This window comes from Dermacentor andersoni, chromosome 11, assembly GCF_023375885.2.
Source record: "Dermacentor andersoni chromosome 11, qqDerAnde1_hic_scaffold, whole genome shotgun sequence".
Lineage (NCBI taxonomy): Eukaryota > Metazoa > Arthropoda > Arachnida > Ixodida > Ixodidae > Dermacentor > Dermacentor andersoni.
The window spans coordinates 116,042,431-116,064,457 of NC_092824.1; the positions used below are offsets into that span (position 1 = coordinate 116,042,431).

General features: G+C 43.0%; 3 protein-coding genes across 8 annotated transcripts in view; 1 reads left to right on the plus strand and 2 right to left on the minus strand.

The window, feature by feature from the left end:
• The window catches only part of Rad17 (Rad17 checkpoint clamp loader component), a 45,737-nt gene extending 38,967 nt beyond the window's left edge, over positions 1-6,770 (minus strand). For 3 of the 6 annotated variants that reach the window (XR_011890882.1, XM_055075459.2, XM_055075458.2), the window contains exons 1-8: positions 6,611-6,770; positions 6,317-6,514; positions 5,428-5,505; positions 4,389-4,521; positions 1,915-2,045; positions 1,556-1,608; positions 1,321-1,440; positions 1,163-1,226 (exon numbers count right to left, since the gene is read on the minus strand). Coding sequence is in view for 5 of the 6 variants with exons in the window: in XM_055075459.2 (XP_054931434.1) it covers positions 1,163-1,226; positions 1,321-1,440; positions 1,556-1,608; positions 1,915-2,045; positions 4,389-4,521; positions 5,428-5,505; positions 6,317-6,514; positions 6,611-6,616 (783 nt within the window). In the remaining variant the exon portion in view is untranslated. Of the gene's footprint in view, positions 1-1,162; positions 1,227-1,320; positions 1,441-1,555; positions 1,609-1,914; positions 2,046-4,388; positions 4,522-5,422; positions 5,506-6,316; positions 6,515-6,610 lie in introns of those variants that run through there. The other 3 variants (XM_055075457.2, XM_050186444.3, XM_055075461.1) reach the window with 2 other exon arrangements.
• A 267-nt stretch (positions 6,771-7,037) lies between these two features.
• Fic (FIC domain protein adenylyltransferase) lies at positions 7,038-13,042 on the plus strand. Its single transcript, XM_050186449.2, has 3 exons — positions 7,038-7,541; positions 8,464-8,684; positions 11,822-13,042. Exons 1-3 carry the CDS (start codon positions 7,142-7,144, stop codon positions 12,662-12,664), a joined length of 1,464 nt encoding a protein of 487 aa, XP_050042406.1. The 5' UTR covers positions 7,038-7,141; the 3' UTR covers positions 12,665-13,042.
• A 1-nt stretch (position 13,043) lies between these two features.
• SH3PX1 (sorting nexin 33-like protein SH3PX1) overlaps positions 13,044-22,027 on the minus strand; it is a 47,683-nt gene continuing 38,699 nt past the window's right edge. Inside the window, exons 14-16 of the mRNA XM_050186445.3 lie at positions 20,034-20,123; positions 18,350-18,556; positions 13,044-13,990 (exon numbers count right to left, since the gene is read on the minus strand). Of these exons, the coding sequence (XP_050042402.1) occupies positions 13,937-13,990; positions 18,350-18,556; positions 20,034-20,123 (351 nt within the window). The 3' untranslated portion in view covers positions 13,044-13,936. The remainder of the gene's footprint in view (positions 13,991-18,349; positions 18,557-20,033; positions 20,124-22,027) is intronic.

The window sequence follows — 22,027 nt, forward strand, 5'->3', positions numbered from 1 at the left end:
GGGCTTCTTTGACATGCACCCATTGCAAAGCACACATGCGTTTTTGCATTTCGCCCCCAACAATATGCAGCCACAGTGGCCGGGATTCGATCCCATGTCCTCTGGCTTAGCAGTGCAGCACCAAAGCCACTATGCCACCACAGTGGATTCCAGAATATTCAGGCTTCCAAGTGTGGCAAATAAGTGCTCTCATCTTAAATGATTACATTAAGGTCCTGTTCATTGCAGAAGCAGAACCTTGATTTAGTAGCTGCATTAATTTCTCAATTTAAAACTTTTCAGTAGTCAGGTTTACAATGTTGCAGCATTGCAGCAAAACCAGTGTTAAAACGTGAAAAATCCCAGGCATTGGGGCATTTAAAAGACAGAAGACACATCATTTTCATCTCACGTAACATTGTCATTGATAACTACAAGTTATGCCAAGCTCACGAATGCCACACAGTGGCTTTATGCACCATCTGAATGTCTGATCATAGGAGCTTCTCAATAGTGAGTTCCTTGTCATTCACCAAAGAATGTTAGCCCTAACCGCCCCCCATACAACTGGTACCATATGACCATTATGTCAAGGCAAAGGCTACACTTTGGTTTTATTCAAAAGAGTTATGTCAGAAACATTACTGTATTCCACAGCTTCTCAGTGAAAATTAAGAAAAGACAGTCACATTAGATTATGTTGTCGAAACTTTTACATCAATGCAATTAGCGCGAAGTTGCACACTAAGAAAGGAGTTGCACATAATTTGGTTGCGAACATCACTTCAGCTTTTTCTCTCAGTAAATGGAACCCCAGATAAATGGAACCAATTTCCCTGGTCCCTTGAGGTTCCATTTAAAGACAGTTCACTGCATACGACACTACTAATGCTGCCACATTCTGTCACAAGACAGTATGTGCACAGTCTTCTCAACCCTTCAAGGGTATGCCTATCTGGCAATAAATTAAATATAATTGAAGCACTTCTTTACTAGAGAAAAGCTGGCTAACAGCACATAGTGCGTGCCTTCAAAAGATAGTGCGTGCCTTCATGCCTAAATTCAGCTGTAACCGGTAGGAGCGGGTGTTCCCTTTAATACTGAACTGTGCTGTACATCAAGCTAAAGATTTTTCTAGTCACCTACAAAGGCATTTCACTGCTCTGCAGTATGGTTTACTTACCACAGCTGTATCAAGCAGTGTACAAAGTGCTTTTGTGACAAAGGTAGGTGCAATAGAATTGAACCTGAAAGGCATAAAATCAAGCAAAATAATGTGAGGTTTTCTTCTTCTCTATTTTGCAATTAGTGTTCGAAAGTTAAGAAAGAAAGTGGGCTTACATAATTTTGGTGACATCTAGTTCCTTCACAAGAGCCTCGGGGAACAGACGATGTTCAAGTTTGTCAGATGACTCGCTTATAATAAATACAAGAGGTGCAACAGCAACTGTACGACACATCCTTTAAAAAAAGTGACAAGGCACATATGAACAAGTTAAACAAGGACCAAAACAATGTCACGAGATAATTAGTATCCACATGTTGGAGCTTCTTCATTCCATTATCTTGCACTTACCTTAGTACACGGTGCAAACTTTCCACATCCCTGATAAAAATGTTGGGAAGGTCCTGAAATAAGAAGGGAGTCTGTACAACGCAGCTCACAGTGAACATTGGACAGATGCAAACAATTGATTTTAGTAAGCTATAAGTAGGTTATGAGTGCATCACACATGATTTAGGGGTAAATAGTACACACTGAATTTTACAGAGACACTAAAGAGGTATACTAAGTTAAGCTAAATTGGGAAACCACAAATCTGGAACACCATGAGTAGTTTGGTCAGGCAGAGAATATGCAAAAGAGGCAAATCTGATCATTCAATTTACTATGAAGATATTCACATGCAGGCTATGCAGTTATGAAACTCGTACCTCTACAAGCACAACTCTCTTTGCAGAGTCTCCAGTGAGAAGTGAAGGATAGCGACTTGACTGAAAAAGGAAGTCTTCAAACTGCTCAACCTGTCCAGTGCTTCTTCCAAAGTCCCAGTTTGGATTAAATTCTGAACAAATAAAACATTGGTAGCATGAACCCTTGGCACATACCTTAATGAAAAAAATTACCCAAAAAATTTCACTATTATACCCCACAAGTTTGTGTATAGACTAGCAATGTTGCTGAATACACCTTCAGTTTCTGAAATGTTGTAATGCACTGCAGTGATATGCATACACTTTGCACTGGAGTGGCAATTAACCATGTGTTAGTCCACACGATGGTCTAGTTATACATCTTATAGTAAGGCAGCTGAGATGTGCAAGCACAAATTCTGTAAATGTAACAATTCCAGCTTACAGAAGCAAGTTTCCAAATAATTTTCAATATGCCAATAAGCTGACTGAATGAAGATGATAATAAGCTCAACAAGAAGGTTATTCAACATCACCGAGTGCTGAAACACATGGCTGTGCTTCTGTCATTGTAGATCTGTGGAGCAGAATTGAAATGGCATCAAGCAGTAAAAACAATATTGAAGCTGACAACTGTTCATGACAACTTCAGAATGCATTGGTAAACACACTGCTGTCCAGCTAAACTAAAAAAAAAAATTGTACAGACATACCAGCCAAAAACGTGGGCTGCTATTCACAGTATCACTAGGAAGATGAACTTCATTCAACATTAATGTCTCTAGAACTACATGTCTTGGACCACAGAGGCACAGCGGGTAAATGCTGTGCAGTTATGTGTGCGGCACTTGCACTGAATTCATAGGTTTTCACTGACTGTAAATTGTTTTATGTCTTACTATTCAGGAAACAGTAGACATGTAAACAAAGTCACGCAGAATAAGCCATAAAAGCTTTTTATTTCAAGTCTCGTGCTAGTAGCTTATTATACCAAACAAGAATGTATTGTGATCGGCCGTTCATCCTGTAACAACCTCCAGTCACATATAACGCAATTTTGGGAAATGGGCCGACGGTTTCGTCAAGGTTGTTCTCAATGGGATGTTGTATGGCCACCACTGGAGTACTTCGGTGTCACGGTGTAGATCAAGAGAGGTTTGGTCAGGAGAGGTTTGGGCAATTAGTAAGGATATGGTCCTTCACCTGTCAGCCGCCCAAATTGGCACGTCCACGCTGGAGACGGGGTCAGTATGCTACCACCCCCCATCCCCTGTTTGTGCCCAGTGATGTATGTGTGTTTCCGACAAAGCTCCCTCCGCAGGGAAAGGGCTACAGACCTCCTGAATGGTGGGACCTGAGGTCATCGGTCTCCTGATGCTGGATTGGAGGAGGCGACTGAACAATGACTATGCAGGGGATTAAAAAGCAACGGATGGCGGGAGTGATCGGCTGCTACAATTTCTTCATGAACTTTTTCTGTATTACACTGAATTTTCTCGTAATTAGGTAATATAAACTTGTGGGTAAAACATCCTGGATATCGGGCCCAGCCCCACATTCCCTTGCTCCTCCACGAGCAAAGTACATTCCACATCTTCGGACACCCAGTCGCAATAGTATGCACACCCTGCATTTCTATGGAACACATCTATGGCAGTCACTTTCACATCTGCATCTCTCTCTGTTTTTGAAATGGTAGCAGTGAAAGCAGCTTACTGCCTTTTTCACGACAGCTCACAGAAAAAAGAAATGATAGTACCTGTTCAAATGGTCGCCAACCAAATGAAGAATTTGTTCACCAAATTTTTGAAGGAAGTATTTTACTGAAGAAACACTAAAGAGAAGCATTAAGTTAGTTTAAACAGATAAAGTATTCTTTCAAGACTATATTTTGATTGATTTCATGGTAATAGGTGCAATATTAGAAAAAAACAAAAGGTAGGTTGAAATTTCATTCTTTTTTTTTATTTTGCACTGAAAACCCAGCACTGGTACACAAGTGACATCATAGACATCAAACTATATTTTTATAATTTAGGTATTGTTGCTCAGTAAAAGTTCTTGAAACATTCCAGCCTTTTGCACTTTTACAATACAATGCAGTCCATATTTATTGATAAAGATTTACCTTTATCAAAGCAGACACCATCAAAATTCATGACATCAAGGCGAATGGTGCAGGAAATTCAAGGCAGTGTCGCCACCTGTCTTTCATTTTTTATATATTTTCTGACTTAGCAAGCCTATTTTTATGGTAAGAGTGGCTTTTTCGTTATTGCAGAAGAGTAAGCTATTAATACAAGCCAAATTATTTTTCTCTTCAGTGTTCCTTTAGGAAGACCAATAAATTCAAGAACGCAATATGACAAGTTATATATAGTGTGTCTCTTGCATAATGGTATAATTACTGCAATTTCATTACGCCATGACGACTCTCTGTCAAACTCTGAAAAACAGTCCCCAGACCGCGTATGTCCATGCGCCTTTCAGCATACCAGTTTTAGCAGTCAGGGAAACTGGGTTGATCCATTCGCAGATAGTGAAGCCTTCTTCAGCTGCAAGGCATCGTAGTGTTGCTGTTTTTCCCGAGCCAGCTGGTCCACAAAGAATAATAATGGCACCAGCATTCTGAAATCAGGGAAAGCAGCTGATATCACTAGCTTATTTGACACTTCTGCTTACCCAATCTCATTTTGCAGAAAAAGTACCTCCCATTACGCTTCTTCCAGAAAATATAGTACTACATTAATCAAATTTTTAAAGATCACTTGCTCAGCCTGCCAATATAGATGTCACATTGTATAGGTCACCTCAAGAATCCCAGTGTACCTTCATGGTGCACAACACTAACATTTGCTCATGAAGAAGTCACCCCCCTGGCTTTTACTCTGACATGTTTTTGAAATCGTTAGTGAAAAAGCGCATGAAAATAAACAAAATAAAAGATAAATATGTTCACTTTGCATGGATTAATCCATACACGACTTCAAACAGTTCATGCACAGCATGCAGCCGTCATACAAACTGAGGCAATACTTACGCATTGAGCCCAGTGTTGTACTTTATGTACACTCTTTATGTAATGTACTCTTTATATACTGTTCATGCTATCCGTACAGCATTTCGAAATTTAAGCAGCTGTGTAATCTGCATATTAGCTTCCACCAGGGGAATATTTCATTTATGCTCTGATACTTATTAGTTTCTCTAAGATCGAATCCCGGCTACGGCAGCCACATTTCGATGTGGGCGAAATGCGAAAACACACATGTGCTTAGATTTAGGTTCACATTAAAGAACCCCAGGTGGTCAAAATTTCCGGAGTCCTCCACTACGGTGTGCCTCATAATCAGAAAGTGCTTTTGGCACATAAAACCCCATATTTATTATTATAGTTTCTCTAAGAAGTGCGAGACTTTCTTTAAATTCCCACTAAACTGTGATGTGAGAATGTCTCCGCTCTCGTTGTGTAATGCCCCTGAAATATCAAGGTGGTAGTGGTCAAAAACAAATGAAGCCTATTACATACTTTACCATGAAAGAGGTTTTGAGTTTTTCCTTGATGCATTGACAGACTTGTTCCACTTTATCCCGATGGACAGCTAAGTCATTCTGCAAACAAAAGGTTGCCGATGGGCAGCAAGAGCTTAAACAAGAGATAACTCTCTTGATAATCACATTTGCACGAGCCTAGCTTGCTGAAATAAAGAAATAGGTACACAACAAGACAAGGCATGACAAACATACCTGTGCGGTAAATGTTCAGCATTAAGTCTATGGTAATTACCTCAATTATACTGTCTTTTTTGTTGTTTTGTACAAATGCTTTATGAGCAGAGACCAGAAGACATTTATCACTTGAGGCAACAAACACAACATATTTCAGTACGTTCTTGAGAATCACATTTGCGTGAGTCTGGCTGGTTCAAATAAAGAGGCGCATACAAGGGAAGACAAGACAACTAAAGCATGGTAAGTGCGCCATTATTGTGAACTTTCAGTGTTAAACCTCATGTCAATCACGTTATTCTGCTTTTCGCATGAAGGCTTAACATGCAGAGCCCATAAGACACTTCATAAGTCATTTCAGGCAACAAACACAACATATCTGAGTGCATTCTGCCAATGAAGGGCGACTGTTTTACATCCCAGTCATTGCTCCAGCTGAGAATGCTCTTTACTAGCAGCGCTTCAGATCTGCAGCCCATTCAGTGGGAATACAGCATTGCGATTTGTACTCATTCTCGTGTTGCCAATAACGCTACCTTCCCCCCCCCCCACTTTTTTTTTTTTTGTTAACGCTGTTCGTATTCTGAGCAAAACAGCCACACAATTATTGCTTATTGTGCGAGACCGCGGGCCTATAAGAAGAAAATAGGCGGAATAACATAATAGAACAAATTAACGTTTTACACGAGCTTACACGACTCTTTGGCGCAAATTTTTCCACCCACGTTCCACTGGCACGGGCAAGCGAGTTCACTGGATCGTGCCCCGATGATGCAAGATCACACGCCGCAGAACAGTCATCTTTTGGGGCTGGTCGCTTTCTTGTCACTCGCTTGCGGGCGCTTTGATTCTGCGGCGGCTCCAAGCAGAAGCCATCGTCAGGCTTGACCCACTGCGAAATGAAACATTACAGAACGACAAACGAGAACCTGTAGCAGAAGCGCAGCGCAAAAGAGGAGTTTTCAAGCGTCAGAAAGTCATGACTTACACTCATATTGCGCCGCGCTTACAACTGGGCACATTCAATAACGGGACCTTATTACATTACTTTACATAATGCAGTAACATGGACAATTTAATTTATCTGAAGGTTGACGGAAGAAAAGGTAGAGTTTCGCAGACTGCAACAGAAGATTCAAAACAAAACTGGCACACAATCTGGATTGAGCCTCGTACTTGATTTGATTTAGTGCGCTGACAAAAAAAAAAAAGGTTTGTGACGTCATTGTGTTTTTACATCAGTGTATCTTCCGAAAACCGCAAATTAAATATTTAGTCCATTATAACGTTTTATTTATACTTGCTAATACATATTTACAATTTAATTGTAATTCTTGCAGACTGAAAGCGTACATTTAAAAATTATGAATAAGGCAACAGGCGTCACCTAGCGTCAACTGCTCTCTGCGCCCTTAGCAACGCGCCCGTAAGGCTGATGTGTATTTTTTCGCATTGCTGCAATGCCCGGTGTTCCAGCGTATGCGATGCACCGTAAAGTGCGCCAATTGTCACCTGTAGAATGAATTGTAACGCACTCCTGTGGTTGTACATGAAGCTCGAGAACATGATGATGTCAACGCATCACTGGATCATGTCGATGCTGTTCCAGGATTTACGATCCCACAAGTACGTGGCAAGTTTCAGCGCATCGTTCATGATCGTCGGCATCGTTGTGCTGCTCGTGAGCTTGGCTCTCGTTTGGACTCCGTCCGTGTGGAACCTGAAGCGGCCGCGGCAGGCCGCGTCCAAGTTGGAGCTCACGCCTTACAAGAGCACGGAGTTAGCAGACAAGCAGAACACGCGCACGCTGCCCAATTTCCTGCCGGACAGCAACGATCTGGAGGTGACCGAAGAGGAGATCGTTGACGTCTACAATCACCTTCCCACACGGAAGAGGAATAACGACGATGGCAGAAACGGTAGTCAGTCCTGTAGTAATTTGTCATTGCTGCCCCATCAACCTGTCGTACGCGCCGTTGAGGTATTCGCCAGCTGTTAGCACTCAGCTTCGCCACCTCCTCTCCCATAAAGTTTCCGCATCACGCTAGTGGGAAGTAGCTCCCGGTTGTGTGCGTCATTCAGAATCGGCTAACGTTTTGGATGCACTATGCGAGGAGTTGGCATGAATCCCAGTTGTCGCGGAGCGGCTAAACACGTTTTGCTAAAGCGCTCGCGCAGAGTGCTGTCGGTACAGCGCACAGTACCGATAAACCGTTTGCTGCACTTCATGTAATGCCGTGCCTCATGTGCAGCGAGCCCAAAGATGTACAATGCAATAGGAAAAAATAGCTGCATTGTGCCATACAAACGAAAAAAAAAAAAAAAATTAAGCGCGCTAGAGCGAAACCTGGTTTCAACAGCAGTTTTCTGCCCACCTGTTTCGGAAGCTAAACACATCCCTAGTTTTCTCCTATCTTTATTTTTTTGTCAATCTACCGAGGTTTAACACCATTTCTGTCAACAATTAACGTAGAGTAATGCACTTTACAAGCGTTTCCAGGGGACCGAGTATTCACGTCCGCGCGTGTCTGATTTACTTTGCTGCCAGCACTGGTCGCTAAAAGGCGCAAATTTTCTTTTAGAAACATCTTTGCTCTAAGGATGGTTGCTAAAATCCCCGACAAAGTGTATCCTTTTTAAAAGATAAGCGCCGGCTCTTTATGTAGTAAGGCTAGTAGTGACGCGGTAACAAATGTTTAATGTTTTCCAGTAGTCCAAGGAGAAATTCACGACTGCTGGAGACAGCTGTGTAAATTGCCATTGTTGACATTTCGGTTTCAATAGCCCACATCACAGTGCAGGATGCTGGGGCTCAACATTGTTGCCTTTCTGTACTTGCAGATGTGGAAGCCCTGACATCACTGAGGGCAGCACTGCACATGGTAGCATTGAACAAGTATGAGAAGGCACTGAAGCTGTTCCAGCATGCGCTCATCCTGAGTCCCAGCCATCCAGACATACTCACAGAGTACGGACAGTTCCTTGAGAACCACAAGCAGGACTTCATCAAGGCTGACCATATGTACAGCCGTGCCCTAGTTGCGAAACCAGACCACTCACAGGTATACATCCTGTGGTTATTCTCATTCATTGCATAGTGAGAGCCTAGACTTTGCAGCCTTGATGCCATGAGGGAGCACACAAAGGTTTATTGGCCAGTTGTCTGCTCCGAAGTTCACATACTACACGGTGCCTGTAGCATGTCATTTCCCATTGAAAATGTTAGCATTAAGGGCCTCATGTCACAGAAAGCCCGGTGTCTGCATTGTTGTCCATGAGAGAATCATTCTGAACCACACAGGCCCTCTGCATAAGCGTTACTGAACTAATTGAGTTTCTCAAAGTAAAATGAGTTGGAAAATTCATAAATACAACTTGCACACCAACTTACACACAACCTATACACATGACAGCGCCGGATTGTAATTCAAATATATGAGAAAACATAATTCTGTTACGCGGAAACTCTGGACACAGATCCCTTTTCCAGCTGTTTGCAGTTTGACCTGGGTGTGCACTGCCTCTGGGATCAGCCCACGCAAGAGGCCTCGTTTCTACCAGAACGCTCACCTTCGTGCATATGTTCACCACCAGTGTTTGCTTGTAAACATTACGGTTACATAAGCTGTGGTTGCCCGTAGACATGAAAAGCAGTCGGGGACTTTTAAATGCTATCACGTTCCACTCTTAAGGGGAGAGCTTAAGCATCCTCCAATTGCTTTTTTTTATTATTCCTGTATTTAAATTAAACATAGCTGGAAATTTTCCCCATGCCTCATCTAGCTTCGTCTGCTTCATATGGTTGCAAGCATCATCCACAAGCAGTTAGTCACACTCACACCTGGCACTTCAACATACGGATGTGCGATTTATATAATTTATGCCTGATCTGCCCGAGTGCCTGTAAGATCAGACACTATGGGACACTAAAGGAAAACACTTGAGCTAAAGGTCACTTCCTCATTCAAAACTTTGCACATTTGTTCAGTGGCAAAAAAACCCATACTGTGCAGAAAGTGAAGTACAAACATTCCAAGACTGCAGTGTCAATGTCTCATAAAAAATTTTGCACCAGATTTCTTCTTTTGTTACCATTTGGTTTTCATTTTTAGTTTACACAAATTGCCTTGGGAATATCGCCACAATCTGTCGTGTCAGTATGGTGTACTGGAATGGTGCAGTATGTGATCTGTAATGGTTGCTTCTGCAGTGACACCATCTATGCTGCAATCGACCAGTGTGCCTAGCGCGCAAAATTCAAATATGTTTATTGACACTTTCTGTCTTTACTAACTAATATGCCCAAGACGCACTTGAAGTTAATATAATTTGCAAAAATAAAGAAGACTAACTGTTAGGATAGATCAGTAACGCTGTCTAAGCCTGCACATATTCAATCACAGATCTTGCAGTGTAATTGATCATTTGCTCAGTGTTTTGGTTGCAGAAGACAAACACTCCTCTACTTGTTTGGTATGCATGCGTATGCTTTTGTTGTCAAAGTATTTCAATACACACGAGTGTGAGAAGCCCGAAAGGAGCACCTGCATTCTAACTATGAGGGTTGCATTGGATTCCTTTCACACTGCACCAGCTAGACAAGCTGGTGCAGTGTGCTGTCGCCAGGTTTCGCTGAATAAAAAAAAATGCTCTGTGACAAGTGCTGCCACCATCGTTTGGACATTTTGTTCCACAGAGGGGCACCGAAAGGCAAGAATGCAGCCATTGTGCCCAATCTGAAGGAGCCCGGAGTTGTCCTAATTGTTGTGCAGAGACCACAATGCAATAACAGAAACGCAATCCCACCACTTGCCATGCACATAAAAAATGTGTGAATGCAGCAGGAAATACCACAGCAAATAATTGGCAAGCTTTGCACGAGCGTGCATGACCTCTGCGGCAACTACAACTGTTGATCCTGGAGGCCCTGTGTTGCACCCTTATGGATCCGCTTGCCAGCAATGACTCCAGGCTGCAGTGACAGATGACGCTACAATAGACCGTCATTGCAAAGAGCCACGTTTTCGCTGCCAGACGACATGTTCCGTATTCTAGTACACCATAGTGTCAGTAGAAGTTGGTGCGAGAATTTCTGGGTGGTACAAAGTTTTGGCTGTTGGTGAATGTTCTTTCACTACAGCCAACAGCCGATTTTCCCGACATGCCCGATAATTCGGACGTCCTCGCGGCACCGCCACATACTCTATAGAGTCAATGTATAAGAAAGTCTGAAATTAAGACCTTCGCCGTCCGATTTTCCGGGAATTTTGCCGTGACCTCAGGTCCGAAACGGCAATCGTATCCACCACCGTCGCCATTTTGATTATCGCCTCCTCTAACCGGTGCTCTCGCACGCAGATCAGCTGACAGCCATAGCCACCACCGCGGCAACGCTAGGCCTAGCCACTTCGACGTTCGCTACCAAGCTTCTTTCACTTCGGTGCCCCGCGTTTTCCATTGAAACAATTCGCAGCTGTTAGCAATCCGCCAATGTCATGGAAGCTAGGGGGAGTCGGCAAGTAGCATAACGCCGGATCCCGAAAGTCAGCTTCGCCTCAATATATTAGCGTTGCGCAGTGAAGCATTCTAAGAATGGGAAGGGGCAATTGTCATGGGACACGGTATGTATTGTATTCTTTAATTGCATACGCGTGCACCTGCCGTCTCTTATCGCAGTACGGGACAGTGCGAGTGCCGATACCCCTAATAAGTGTACTGGCAGGCCTTCAGAACTATTTCGGACGTGCGCGTGGTGATTTGAGCCCTTGGGGGAAGTAAAAGGCATGCATTCGTTTCTTCGATTTTTCGGACTCCCGAGGGGCCGCGAAAACGTTCGGGGCCGCGAAAAAGTTCGAACGTTGACTGTATATCAAAAGTGCAATTTAACTGTCTAACCTCGTATTTTTCTTTAGTGTCCTATCAGTAAGTACTGCAAGGTTAAGAGAGTCCGAACTGAGCGAGTTGGTACTGATTCATAGCTAAAAAACAGCACAAAGTAAAACCAGGTTAAGAAACACGACACAGGATGAGCACTGCGAGGTTCACTGGCAAGAACTTTCAGTGGAGCTCTGTATTTCAAATGTATGCCTAGTAGCTTTTTGTTTTGCTACACTTGAGCTTGCAACTTCTAATGATGCCCTTAAGTGTGCAGCACTCTCAAACAAACAAGATAAAAGGCAAGGACATGTTTACATTGCAGGCACTGGTGAATCGTCAGCGCACGCTGCCTGTGGTGGAGAAGCTGGACGAGAAGCAACTGACACGCATAGACAAGAAACGGCTGTTTCTCATCCAGATCCCGGAGGGCGACCCATCCCTCAAGCGCATGAAGAAGGAGGCCTACTTTCAGCACATACACCACACAGTGGCCATTGAGGGCAACACCATGACACTTGCACAGACACGCATGGTTGTCGAGACGCGCACAGCTGTGCCAGGCAAGAGCATCATGGAGCACAACGAGATCCTGGGCTTAGACGCTGCACTCAAGTTTGTCAACAACACTCTGGTCAACAAGGCACTGCTCACGGTCTCGGACATCTTGGCCATGCATCGCCGTATCCTAGGTCACGTTGACCCTGTAGACGCTGGAACCTTCCGGAGAACACAGGTGTTTGTAGGTGAACATACGCCACCAAAAGCTTCATTGGTTAGGGACCTCATGGAGGACTTCGTGGACTGGCTCAACTCTGAGGCAGCACTCAGGCTGCACCCAGTCAAGTACGCAGCACTCGCTCACTACAAACTGGTCTTCATTCACCCTTTCGTTGACGGCAATGGCAGGACAGCACGACTGCTGATGAACTTACTCCTGATGCGTGTTGGCTACCCTCCTGTGATTGTGCGCAAGCAAGACCGTGCTCTCTACTACGAGTACCTACAGCTTGGCAATGAGGGTGATGTCAGACCATTTGTGCGTTTCATTGCAGAGTGCACAGAACGGACATTAGACGTTTACCTTTATGCAACCGAGTACACCAAGCACCAGAGAGCATTGACTAGCCAAGACAGTAATGAGGGTGAAGTGGCATTTGTAAGCTAAACTGTGTTATATACAAAGACATTGCTAGGTTGCAAGCCAAAGAATGTTGGCTGACAAAACCATGGTCAACAAATGAGTGCCCTTGCAGGCCCAATGTTTCTCGTCCGTTGGCGTGCTGCAACCACAAGGGCATAGCTACAAGTGACATTCTATAAATTCGTGACGATTTGGCGAATTAATCACGATGCTGAACAAGGTGTGGCCAGCAGTGCCTTCCAGCATGAATAATTGTACATACTGTTAGTTGTGCTATTTATGTATTTATGTGCTTGTTATGCAACACCTTTGTTGAAGGTTTATGTACAAATGGCAGGAAATTATTTCGAGATTATGCTCTCAGTATTGTTTTAAAAATAAACGTTTCAATGCACTCGTTAAGTACTTTGTGCACGAACATTTCTTTTATTTCAAAACAATGTTCATAACTAGCAGAGCAAAACAGAATGTGTAGAAGGATACAGTCTTGTGATACTCAAAAGGAAAAAGATACATCTGCTTACTATCATCCCAAATGAGCAACAGGCATGCTTCAGCACTCTGTGTCAAGCATCCAGCTATGTACTATGTCACACAAGAGCTACAAGTCTTATAAAACTACTCTCAGACAGACAGGTTGCGCTTATATTATGCAACTAACCTGTTATTTGCAGCCACATAGGCTTAATAAAACAGATTTGTTAGGACAAACCTAACTGGACAACGCTATCAAAAACGCCCTTATAAAAATGTGGCTAGATCTAAACATCTCAGTGGAAAACAGCTTAAAAACAACCATCAAGCCCTCTTGATTGACAACATAGCTAACATTTTTTTTTTCTCACAGATGCATACTGGTAGCATTTGATACACACAATTTTCCCTTGAATATCTCAATGATGCAGTTAAAAAAAGCTGCACTGGCATACGGTCAACTGTGCTCACATCCATGAAAATTGAAAAGATTTGATTTCAAGGACCGCCTCAGTGGGTGTGGCACACACGCAAGGAATCAGTCTTTAGACACTGGCAGTAAAGGCATTCATACCTACACCATCAAAGTAGTGCTCGCTCAATATCACGTCTTGCTGAAAAGCTAAACTGACATGTACAAGGGAGTGGGGAGTCAGAGTTACAACTTCAGAGGTACACCATTGACAGCTGGCTATGCTAGCACTGGTCATGGTACCTCAATTTGGACGCCAGATGTGGGCCTGCACACATTGCTTTCCCAAGGCGCATCCGATGCTGGCTGGTGAAGGAAGACTGCTGCATAATAGACTGCATCGCTCACTACTACTGCGGTGCTATAATGTACCTGCTTTGAGCTTCTTTGAGGTTCTTCACAATCTGGAAAGAGAACAGACAGCTTAACTACGGACGTGCAAATATAAAAATTTTCCAACACGAATAAGACTATGTAACTTAATTAACATAATGACATGCATATACACTTATAAGTTTCCTTGCTCTAACATGATATTGGAACATTGCAAATATGTTGCCAACAGTAAAGAACATGACTAATAAACCGATGCAGTAGAAGCTTGCTTATTAAAAAAAAATTGAGTAATTCACACTATCAGAATGATCTTGCCAACCTGTGCAATATTATAAAGCATCAAATGCCCTTCACACAGATGGCGTTGGACCCAGTGAATCTGTTGTCTAGTGATAAGCTCAGGAGTGCAGTGAAACTAATGACAAATGACAAAGTTTGAAGCATACTGCACAAGGGGGACTTATGATTAGACCATGCAATACTGCTATCCAGCGAGATTTTGAGCATTCCACAATGCTTCATTACCAGTGAAATTTAATCTTTCCTTCCTTCTGTGCTACTTCCCATAACTTAGTTTGAACAGCTGCATGCAAAATTTAGTTACAGCAATGTCTTGAAACTATGTTAGAATGATTTGTTCATATTTACTCTTTGTGAGAGCTAAATAGCCAACGTAAAGAGCAGATACCATATTTACTTGATTATAAGGCACCTTCAATTTTAATGTGCCCCCTTTTTGCATGACCAAAAAAATAAATAAAAGGTAAATGCCCTCCACTGTAATGCTCAACCGTTTTCCATGACCAAACAAACAAAAAAATTCCTTTACAGTAGCGCGCACCTCATGCTTTCATACAGAAATACAACATTCTCTCATTTGGAGGAACAAATATTTACTCCCAATGCACTAAAGTTGCAACGAATAAAATAAAGTTGCAGTTTAACCCAAAATTTGCAATAGCAAATTAGTAGACAGGTATATGAATAAGGATAGTAGTTTTATCGGCCGTATAGACTTGTAAACATTAGCTTGCAAACTAAATTAACAAGCATGGTGTCACATGCACACAAGCAAATGAACACATATCATGGATGACCGGGAAACTCGCTGTCAAAATGTTGGAGTGGAGAAGGGCAGCAGCGAGCGAATTGATATTTCTGCTGCCTCTCGCTTCAACACGAATTAAGCGTTGAGTACACAACGGACATGAAGCTTTGAGCCCTCCGCACACCTAGACCATATGCCCTAGACTTTGTACTCATCACAGATTGCTTTCAACATAGGAATTGTGCAGCCACGCCACACGCAGCAGCCGCAGAAGTAGAATGTCTCTCTACCAATGACATTGCAGTGCAAGTCCATGCAACGTATACGCCACGCATTAGTTTCCTTAATGTCACCAGATGGTGTTGCCCTCCGTGCATCTTGGCAGAGCAACTCAGCGGAACACCTGGCAAATGCGGCACAGCCTGCGCGCACCCACCGTGCTCACGCGGGTGCCGGCACTTCAGCGGGGATGCAGACGTTCGCCAAGCGTCGCATTATCGAGAGCAAAAAACACGGCATGTGGTTCCAGCTTTAAAGGTTCTTTGAAATCGCAACAGTGTTTACAATGTCCAACTCTATGCAAAAATAGAAAAAGAATATCTGTAGCATACTAAATAACAAAAATACACAAACCATAAATAGTGTATCATCAAATTCACTTTCATACAATGATACATACATTTAGTTGAAAGTAAGGTATGGTTTCTTGATCACTTATAAGGTATCACTGTCTTTCCAAAAATCCAAGGTTAACCTAGTCTGCAGGGTTATCCTCGTCACAGCAATATATAACGTGTTTGTTGTATAGCACTGTGTAGTGAACTCTTTTGAATGGCAGTATACAAATATGCTACATTTGCATGCTAAATTCAATATGACATTCACTGTGACAAGAGCACTGTAAAAAGACTAAAATTTATGGTACGATAAGTGCTGTTGCCTGCTATCATGTCAGGCAGTAGATCAATGCCCACAAACCATGAAACCAAGGTTAGGCATGGCTGGCACAACATTTACATAATCAACTTGTAATGAGTAATGTGCCAGAGAAGAAAAAGCACAGATGTTGCTACCACTGTTGTGCATTTCAAAAGGCCACAGTCCTTACTGAACTATTGGGCTTGTGCAGAACCATGCCCGTTTTTGCAAGCCACAATGCATTTATGTTTGCAGGTCAAACTATCATTCCATTGTCATTTCATCAAGTAGTAGTGGATGAAATGCTTTATATATACATAATATGAAAGTTTATTTTGCAATGTTTTGAACTAATTTCAGTTATGACACTAGTTAACTAACCAATGCTTTGCACCACATCAGCACCAAAAATTTCACATTAGTAGCATCATTATCAAAATAAAATATTTCCGTTAAATACCTTCTAGTTCTACAATTTTAATTATCATCTGACAATTTTCACAACTTTGTCATACGTTCATGAGAGATAATTTTACATTTTCTTACACTAGGTCATTTGAGTCTTATGCATATTTTTTGAAAACTTAACAGAACAGCCATTGAGAGCAGGTTCAATATTCCTGTTCATCTGTGTATTCACTGTACGCAATCTAAATAATCCAAAGTGAGACAATTTAGATTTAGTTAATAGGTAAGCACCACTATGCAAACAGGCATTCCTCACTTCATCAACTTTCCAGCAATCTAACTACCAGTAAGCCTTTGTTGTGATGAAGTCAACGGGAAGGTGAAGAAATTTTATAAAAGCAACTACTCCATAAAAGCTAAAAAAGAACTGAAATAGCACAACTCCACAAAATTCTAATACGGGCGACAGGCAGCGCATTTTAGATTGCGATTGAGCCAGATCGGGATCGAATTTCTCGGCTGCAATTGGCTGCTTTGCACAAGCTGCAGGAGGAAGTCTCGTTTTAGGAGACTTTGAGCACGGCGGGCATGTGGAAGGCAGCATGGAGTAACATATGTCTGTTCTGTTGTGCACTACTTCCATAGTGCCGCGGAGCCATGGCAGCCGTGCCACTCGCCACTGACAGCACACAGGCGCAGCATGGAGAAAGAAGGTGTGCCGAGTGGGTGTCGCTTGCTCACATGGCACAAATGAGCCCCCTGAACGATAGCAACATTCTTTTATCTTCCCAACTGACCCAGCAAGCAAGGGCAGTTGAGGAGGTTCAGGGCTTATCCACACCTCCGTGTTGGAATGCAGTTCCGTGGCTCCACTCATGCCGTTTCTGCGGAAACAAGTGTACAAGCGTCCATGCTTATTGTTTTCTTGGTTTTCTTGTTTTTGACTTGCGCCGGTGCCATGAAAATTGCTCTTGATTCAGTTTCAGTTAATTATTCGTTCATAACAATTGGTTATAAGAAATGATATAGAAACAAGGTTCCCATAGTCAGAGACTGCACTGTGCAATCGCGGTGATTGTGGATCCAGAAATTGTGACGAATGGAGTGCTACGCAGCACGATAACCACAATCAAAAGGAACAGAGCGGAGAGGGAAGGCGCATGCGGCAAGATGGAGAGGCCAGGAGATAAATGCCGCTACCTTTAGTTTATTCGCGGGGCTAAGGCGGGAAAGGCACTGAGTGCTGCCGTGAGTGCACACCCACTCGCCACTGATAACATGCGGGCACAGCACGGAGGAAAAGGGTGTGCAGGCATAGCTGAACGAAGAGAGTTGCTCACTCGCTCGGCGTGGAGCGCTGCCGCGAGTGCACACACATCCCTTGACAGTTTGCTCTAAGCGAAGGAGCTTATCGGTATGCTTCGAGTAATCCAGTTTAAAATGCATGTACATGAGTCGGGACTAGGAGACATTTCGGATAAAGCGATAATTCAAGTAAAGCAGCTCCGTTATATGAGGGCTTACTGTATACACTAGAAGCTTGGAATACTACCAACCAAATTACTATTGTCAAAAGCCAACATCAGCCAACTGCTGGTGGTGCTTGTGGAGTGCAGTGGTAGCTGCATTTTAGTCAGTCAGATTAATCTGGGGTTTGCAATATTCCCGCAATATGTATATTGCTGGTATCACCCAGTTGCAGACTAACAAGCTGTTCACTTCATTTAATAATGTAACACCTCATACATTTAAATGTTATGGCCAGAAGATTCAAGACATTCATTTCCAAATGTTGTTTACCATTATAGAAGCATTGAGATTCAACAGATTAAAAATGCTGCAGGCTAGCTTAGTTGCAGAGAGTAGTGCAATGGAAAATACAGTGCCCAGTCAACATCTTAAGGACCTGAGTTCACATTTCACTTATGGCATTAAGCCATAAGGAAATGAAAAGCTCTTGCGAAGGAGCTTACTTGGGTTCTGAATACCTGCAATAAGGCTAGTAACAAAGATGACACCACAGCATAGTGGGAGTCTTACTGGCAACACATACCTCTTCATAGAAGCTGATTTGACCGCCCAAAAAATCGTGCATGGCGGCATTGAAGTCATGCACTTTCTGCCTCTGGAAGTGGCTCACTTCGGCCAGCACGGCATATGAGACAACATCCATGCGCTGCCGGATCCCTTCGAGGTCCTCCTGTGACAGCTTTACCTCGTCGCGCATCTTTTGATACTCCTTGTGCTTGCTCAGGAACGACTGCACATATACAAGGCAGAAAGGCAGTTTGTCAGTCTACGGCCAGGCATACTGGTTAGCCACTTCATAATTATTCAACATTTTAACTGCAGCTGACAGCATGCTGAACATCTTGGAAATCTCACACTATAAGCTAAGAGACAAAATAAGGTGCCACATGTTGCAAGCAATCCTCACGAAGAAGTCAAAGATCTTCAATACTGGCAAATAAAGTTCTTTTGCATAAATCAGTTGATCAGAGTCACTTCTTGTGGCTCATACACATTTCTCTGTGCATTACAACTTTCCCTGAGTCATCTCTATCCTCATTGGTATTCTAGCAAGGATACCATATGAATGCTGAATGACACCTTGAAGGTATGGCAGAAGGCACACCACCGAGGCCGACAACAAATCTGCCATGTTTTCACAGCGATAAAATGTTCTATATACCCAACATAGAGCAATGAAGATGTACAAAATCATGCCAGAATGCCTGCAAATGTTTCTAAACTGCATTAGCCCTAGTACACCTCCACAAAGTGCATTCGCAAGCTTTGTTGCATAGAAAACCAACACTGTTCTGAAGGACTGGGATTTAGTTAAACGAGCTGCACGCGTGCACAAATAACGAAATGATGGGATGAAAAAAAAAAAAAAAAAAAGAACCATGCCAATTTCTTAATACTCTTATTGCACTATAAAACTTTTGACTGCTCTGGACTTCATCTGAAGTCAAAGTACAACAGTGTTCGCCAAAATTCGTACATTGTCAGTGACAGTAAGTCCACAGTAATGAACAGAGATGTATGCCTTTTCTTTTGCTTTCTTCACCACTGTGCCTTCACTGTGCGCAAGGATCCTAAGCAATCGGCGAAAAGGTACCAAGCGACCCACATGGCAGGAGGTATTGCATACGTGGCGACTGCTTCGCAGATGCAGTAAGCAGCTATTCAAGTCCCATGTTTTCAAATTACTGTCTGTGAAAGCGTTAACCCCTTCCATTTTGTGGTAATATGCTGAATTCTGACCAATAATGGTCAAATTATTTTTGTACTCGAGTTAACACCAATCTTTACCTCCTCAGAAAAAATATTTGAAGAAAAGAGCGCTAAGAAGACGCGGACTAAAAGAGGAACGTCTTCTTAGCGCTCTTTTCTTCAAGTATGCAAAACCAACTCGCCCACATCAAGCTTCTGCTGCTTCAGAAAAAATATGTTCGCTTCTGCTCGTGCTATCCCAAAAAATGTGTGCTGCCATGTACCAAAAGCACGACTAAGCATCGAGACAAAACTAGGCTCGTCCATGGCATTGCCAGAAAATGCCAAGTGCTGCTGACAAGCTGTGCTCATCCTTGGCTGTTTTTACTAGAAACCCGTGGGCGAACCCAGCTCGTCCAAGGCCTGGAAGGAGTTAAAGAGTCTCTGTTCACTACTTCTATGTTTAAGGAGTGTGTACTACATTCAGACTGGTTCCACTGTACGATGCCTTGACAGACCTTGTGGAAACTGACAATGTCCGGCCAGACGGCGAGGACACCCTTGTACATGAACAGGACATCTCCAAGGGACTCCCAGTAGTGCTGGAGCTGCGCAACAGAACAATGCATGCTGATTCACTACAAAGGCAAAAGCAGCAGTGTCACTACAGCAAGAGAATCATGCAGTCCAAATCCAGTAACAACACACTCTGAATTGCTTAGAAAATGTTGCAGAAATAGACAGACAGCCACATAAGGGTGCTTACTGCTGTGTGATACTGGCAGAAAATATTGCTGTACACGGAGGAACCTAGACTTCAAAGTTTCAGGACATTGAATGGCCTGAAACATTTCAGCAAAATTTGTCTTTATGACAGTAACAACCAATTAAGTTTTACATTTCAATGAAACACATTCTATGAAGGGCATTACTGTATAGAGGAGAGTTCCAAATTTACCTTGACCTCATGCGGCTATCTTCTACACACAGAAATCAGAGTAATGCAGCCATTCTCTTATTGTGCCTCCATGGACTTGTGTGTACAGAGGCAAAAAATAGACCCCGTGAACTCATGCTTAACAGCAGAAAGCCATAGCCATTCAGCCATGGCAACAGCTACATATCAAGGATGAAGTGAGACCAAGGAAACTATTGATATTACAGTGAACTCAATAAAAGGCTCAATATGTCTAATCCTGCGGAATGCGATGGCGGCCTAATTGGCTCATGCTTGAAATGTGGTTCTGGCACTAGGAAAACTAAGCGGAAAGAGGGAAGAGAAAGAGCACCAATTTACAACTTGAGTTGCAAGTTGGTGCTCTTTCTGTTCCTTTTTTCTGCTTAATTTTCCTTGTGCCAGAACCACACTTCTCAAGTTGTGTGCTGATGAACGTATATTCTCTTCAGGCTCCAAAACAGCTCAAGAACATAATTTATTTTCAAGCTGGCTATTACAGTAGGACCTCGTTGATACGATCCCGTTATGTGCAATTTCCCAGCGCCAACATTCTGATATGTCGCAACATGGCACACAAAACAACTACTTTGTGGTTAACATAGAAATGGACCGTTCATTGCTCGCTCCAAGGGAGTTACTTATACAATGTCCGTGACGTACACGTCACATGCTGAGAGTCCCGGAGTTGCTGCTGGGTTGCAAGCCGAAGGCACATCATGCTCGCAATTGAGAAAGCAAGAAATGACCCAATACAGTTTTGCTTTATTTTCCGGTTCATACGTTCCCAGAAAACGTGACCTTTCGGCACCAATGTTATACACCGCCAAACTGCAATAATATGATAAGTTTTTTGGCCACTGGATCCCATGTAAGCAACAAAATGTGCGAGGCATGTGTAATTGGGAACAGTAGCAGCCTTCCGAAGCAGCTTCCGCACTATACTTGCCCGCCCCGTTTCATGTGAAAACGCCGGGGCACACTCAGTTTCCTATTCTGGTACCAGCAAATCTCCTCTCGTGTTGTCGCACGCCACATTCACAGCTATCAACACCAACCCTACTGTGATAAGTATCTTTACTTATCTATTTCACAGCGTGTGGGGCATAGTGCCATTAGAAGTATAGTGCATGCCTTTAATAGGTGATAATCACACACACCATCGTTCTCTGCTGCAGGCAGTGCAAAGCGAGTGTCATGGTTTGCTCTTGAGGCATTGTAGGCATCATATTTCAGCGTCGCTCACCAACTTGATTTTGTTTCGTTTTCCCATCACTGTCTTTAAAAATCACTATGCAACAAGAAAACAACAATGTGCATCTTTTGCCACTCGCACCATCAGTGCGACACATGTGTCAACGTCTCGTGCCACAACAATTTGCACCAAGTGGGCACGTGAAAACTTCCCACCAAAATGCCCTGTCCGAAAAAGCTGCTTCCCCAAGCCAAATTCGAGGAGTGTAAACGTAAACCAGCCAAAACTGCAATAATGACAATGCGTGTCTTGTGGTCCTTGCGCTGCACCAGATTGGCATGCATTGGTGTCTCGTGCGGCAA